The sequence below is a fragment of the Pundamilia nyererei genome, unplaced genomic scaffold (genome assembly GCF_000239375.1).
Source record: "Pundamilia nyererei isolate P.nyererei 1_Seehausen unplaced genomic scaffold, PunNye1.0 scaffold00005, whole genome shotgun sequence".
In the NCBI taxonomy this organism is placed as follows: Eukaryota; Metazoa; Chordata; class Actinopteri; order Cichliformes; family Cichlidae; genus Pundamilia; species Pundamilia nyererei.
This window is the reverse complement of record NW_005187406.1, coordinates 2,653,451-2,658,686: the sequence shown is the minus strand read 5'-3', so window position 1 is coordinate 2,658,686 and position 5,236 is coordinate 2,653,451. Positions and strand designations below refer to the sequence as shown.

The 5,236-nt window shown below is 41.5% G+C and overlaps 1 protein-coding gene across 2 annotated transcripts in view; it reads left to right on the top strand.

Moving 5' to 3' along the window:
* LOC102201365 (sorting nexin-29-like) overlaps nucleotides 1-5,236 on the top strand; it is a 68,314-nt gene that overhangs the window by 19,504 nt on the left and 43,574 nt on the right. For both annotated transcript variants that reach the window (XM_005721759.1, XM_005721758.1), the window contains exon 2: nucleotides 4,171-4,287. In XM_005721759.1, the coding sequence (XP_005721816.1) occupies nucleotides 4,171-4,287 (117 nt within the window). The remainder of the gene's footprint in view (nucleotides 1-4,170; nucleotides 4,288-5,236) is intronic.

Below are 5,236 nucleotides of genomic sequence, written 5' to 3'. Positions count from 1 at the left end.
TGTAAAAGTCCAAGTCAAGTCACAAGTCTTAGAACATTTTTTCAAGTCAAGTCTAAAGTCATAAAATTAATGACTCGAGTCTGACTCGAGTCCAAGTCATGTGACTCGAGTCTGACTCGAGTCCAAGTCATGTGACTCGAGTCCACACCTCTGGTAGATAGTGACACGGACAGAGGAAAACACAGGGCTTAAATACACAGAGGGAGCAATCAGTGAATGAGAGACAGAAGGGAAACACAGCTGGGGCAAATCAGGGCTAACGAGGCAAGGGAAGCAAAACCTGATACATTAACCCGAGATACAGACTTCAAAGTAAAACAGGAAACATAACACAGAGATGCAGACTTGAGAAGGGGATACAGCAATTAAGGAACACAGACAGAAGCCAAAAGACTAAAACTCTAACATAAACCACACAGAGAACCTAAACTCAGAACATCCCTGCAAACCATTAGATATAATTAACCCAATCAAAGGACCAAAAACACAAAACCACTGGGTCGACGACCCAGCCCCCCTAACAGTCTGCTGTTTTTCACAGGTAAATAAAAAAGATATATATAATATACTTTTACGACTATGTAGATAACGGTCGTTGTGACTGTAGAGTTGCATACAGTACTTATTTGTTGCATCACCCTGGATGAAATCTGCAGTACTGATAATATCTCTGAAATTATACATACATTTGTAATGCCAGACCAAAATTATTCAATGTGGAATACCTGAAAACAAAAACAAGCCCTGGCATAAAGCTTGAGAAAATCAGAGTTTCACCAGTTTAGTCCTTTTTTCTGGCACGAGCGGCCATATTTGGATGAGAAGTGAGAATACAAATTTATGAGCTAACGCTAGCAAGCTACATCTATAGACTACACTGGCACACACACCACCTAATGCTAATGAGTGCTAAGTAATAGCAAAACTGAAACACAAACTTTGGCGACGTCAACACGATAACTTATCAAAATAAACCATGGAGTGGCTTCATTTTTTCCTGGACGTGTGCATTTGTTGTTCATGTTTCTCTTTTTACATTTGAAGTCTACAAATGTGCTGAGATTGTGCATATAACACAAAATGAATCGTGTCTACTTTGTGTAGTTGTCTTTCTCAATCTAATAGTAGTCTAACACATGACTTTATTTGTTTGCCTGAAAATAACAAAGCTGTGACAGAAGTGAACAGCAGTATCACCTAAAAGAGCATTTTAACATCTCCACCTACGTTGGCAAAATGATCTTTTCCTGCTCACGGTTTATACCAAATACACGGCAGGCATCATGACTCAGAGTGTGATTTGTGCTCCGCGGCCTTACTGAGATGAATACAGCAATTGACAATTAAGACAAAACCTGTAAAGTCTTTTGCAATCAAGAAAAAACCCATTATCACTATTGAATACTTAAGACTAGCTTATTCTGCGTGATCTTCTTCTTTTTCATTTATTTATTTGTATTTCATTCTTTTGTCCAGTTGAATGCAGTCAGATTTCAAGGAGATTCGTTATTTGTTCTTGTGGCAGAACTCGTCTCTGCTCCATTGCAGCTTTGCTGTCTTTGCTGTTGTGTTGTGGTTGTCATGGCAACTGAAAAGTAAATTTGATACAATTTTGAAACATTCAATAAATGTTGACAAATTACCTATAGAACGCGTCAGTGTTTCCCTGACAGACAGCACTGTTGTCTCTGGCAGTGGTAGTCACTGGTAAAACAAGCTTTTTTTTTCACTGATTGTAAGCCAGCTGTCTCCTAATTGGTTCTCTCTTACAAATGCAAGGTTTAAACAGCAAGTAGGTTGGGCTTGTGAGCTCATGCTCAGTTTCTCGGACCAAATTGGTTATATCCACTCTCGTGACCTTATAGAGCACGAAAGATGTGCCGTAACAGTACATCTACTGTATTGTATTGAGGAAGAGAAATCATAATACTGCCCCTTTAATTTCAATCATTGTTACAAACCGATAAAGTGACAAACTCAAGTTTAAATGGCAGATGCTTGTAAAAGTGGGCTGCAACCTCAGAAGGGCTGGGTATCGTCACTGATTTCTAGAATCGATTCGATCCACGATTCGATCCAATTCGATTCGATTTGAATCTGGGAAATTTTGCCTCAGACAGTCAGAAATATTATAACTCAGATCAGTACATTTACATATTTTTGTATCTATAAAAAGGAAGCTGACACATTCCAGACTTTATCAAAGGTGTGAGCATCACAGCAGATGCCTTTGTGTCAAAGTAGCTGAAGATAAAACACAGAAAAACATGAAGGTGCTTTTCCTGGCCTGGGATTTTATAAAAATATTCTGCAGTACATCAAAAACGAAAGAAAACCATTAATCAACTTATGAACATTACCTCTGAAGTTACAGCGGTTTTATTAGAGACACAGCATTTTGCATTTTGTTTAATTTTAAAAAGTTTAAATTTGTTCAAAAGCCTATTGAACGGCAGAAATTAGGTTTTCTTTTCGGAAGTAAGTAAAAGAAAAAAAAAACATCGTCCGACAGCGCTGTAAACAGCGGTAGACTTGCGCGTAACATGCAAGCGAATGATGCAGAAAACAGATTTTGGGGATAGACGGGAAACTGTTCTTGAAGTACACTGAGAGAGAGAGAGAGAGAGCTGTGCATGAAGTGTGATTTTATTGTGGTGGCAGCAAAACAGCAAAAGTCAGAGGGAGTCCATGACGATGTTTATGTGAAGCTTAGTTTGGATCTTCTTTTGCTGCTGATTCGGTCAATATTGTTTGGAGAGAGATCAAACTAACAGCTTTAGAATCAGCGCAAAAAGGGCGTAAACACAAAGCGCGGACCCGCCAAAACATCGGAATCAGCGAGCTGTCGGCTTTCAGCCCCGAGCGTGTCCGTGCCGTCGGGTGAGAAAGGCGACATCTCACTAAGTCTGATGCGCGCTTTGTGTTTACGTCTTTGTGCAGAAGCCGTGTTCCTGCTCTCATTTACTGTTTTAAATGTTTGGTGTTTGTCAAAATTTTGTGACGTTTCACCTGAGATTCTGAAATTTTGGGCAAAATAAATTTATATAAAAAATTCGATTCAGGATTTTAATGAATCGATATCACGTTATCCAAGCCAGAATCGATTTTAATCGATGAATCGATTATTAAAACCCACCCCGAAACCTCAGTCGATTTCACCTAGTCGAAGAAAAACTTAAATGAGAAACAGAGTTGTTGTCCTCACAGCCAGCAAAGACCGCAGCCAACCAGCATCAGAACTACTGTGTAAATGTTTTTCAGTGCCACACATACTCTATAAATAAAGCTGCAATATTTCATTTTTCTTGGTTAAAAACATTTTCTGGCTACTTTCACTGTCACCTTTGTTTGAAATGAGCCTTTCCTGTTGCTCTTTTCACTGTTTTCCTTTGGTAATATTGCAGTTTTCATATACCTTGCCTGGTACGAGAACACAAACCGACTTTGGCATAAAGCTATTTTGTAAATATTCAGGGAACCACAGATTTAATATCGTCGTCAACACTCTTGTCTTTATTACTCGAGAAATCTCCCCTCTTCTTTATGGCAGTGTGTGGCTTCTAAATGCGATGGGATAAAGTTAATGTATGAAGGTCAGCACTGGAGCAACACTGATGCTCAGCTCACCTGTCAGCCGGCAACGGCGCTCTTTCCAAGTGGCTGTGACAGCAGGTGTCCTCCATACAGCACAGTGTGTGTCACAGCTGTCAGTCTCCTGACAGAGACCTGTCCACAGCGTCCGGCCTGGTTAGGCAGACAGGCTGGGGAACACACACACAGACACACTGGATAGCTTGGCTGTATTTGCATGAACACACGCACGCACACACACGGAATAACATTGTGTCAAGGTTAGTTAGAGCTCATGACATTTGAATAGCAGGGAGGAAGGAGAACACATAGGATGGGAACTAATTTCACCTCCTCTCCCTCCATCATTCCTATCTCTGTTGGAAATTGTCCGGCTGTCCTTATCCATTATGTCTTAACTGGAGTGTGATTGCCTTTTGTGTGATTTTCATATAAACTGACAATTAATTTTTTGTTTTCTGACTCCTACAATGATGTTTAAATGATTTTACACTGTACATAATTGTGTCCTGCAGAAGAGTGGTCCACGGTTTGATTAATTCAAGTTTTCTTCTCCTCCTCTGTGTGTGTGTGTTTTAGGTGGCTGAGATGCATGGTGAATTGATAGAGTTTAATGAGCGCCTGTACCGTTCGCTCATGGCCAAAGACCACCTCATAATCCAGATGAGACAGGAGCTCATTGACCTGAGAGGACCGGTGAGTGGCACACAGCAACAGACGCATCCTGTCTCGTCTGATTTCTCTGCGGGTTTTCTCCTTTTCTCTTCTTTGACTCGCCCACTGATTCTGTTTGATTTTCATTTCTACTTGGTCCTGTTTGTTTGTCCATCCCTCGGTTCATTTTCCCCAACAGTCGGTGGCGTCAATAATAGTTATCTTCTTTCTCATTTTCTGTTGGTGAGATTTGATTTTCTCCGGGAGACTTTCTCCTGATCTTGATGGCTATCGATGTTAATACTAAGTATCCATTGTTCTTGTTAGACAGTACACAGACAGAGCTACTTTTTCTCACTACTTTCTACACTAACAAGAAAAACGCACAGATTATCAACGTCTGGTCATGCTCTGGAGAGCCTAAAGCTGTCTAGACGTGCACACACACAGCCTGCCCACAGTTTGAGTTGGTATAGCTTCAGTGAAGGGAGCCCCAGGTAGCAGATAGGAGCTCTTATCCCTGAGCTTCAGCCCTGCTGTACTGGACTCCTGTGGGCGTGTGTGTGTTTTGTGCATGTCCATCTCTGTTTCCTAAGTGCTCCGTGCTTGCTACAACTCAGAGCTGCTGCAGACAACCAAACCAGGGTCGCTGCCTCACTGATCCCTTTCTTGGTCTTGCTCATCTATTACCTTCTCTCTGTGCGTGCGTGCGTGCATGCGTGCGTGTGTGCGTGTGTGTGTGTGTGTGTGTTTGATGAAAGCCTGGAGGCTGGCGGCCCAATTGCACTGGCTGTGGTGACAGTGTTTTTGCTCAGGTCTCTCTGGGAGAGACAGGTTGGGGGAAGACACACAAGCTATCATATTCCCAACACTTCAGGCGACATTACGTTAACTTGCATTGATTCCCTGGAGACTTACCCTAACCTTAGATATAAGCACTACTCACCCAACCATAACCTTATCAAAACCAAGCTGTCGCACCGTGAAATTT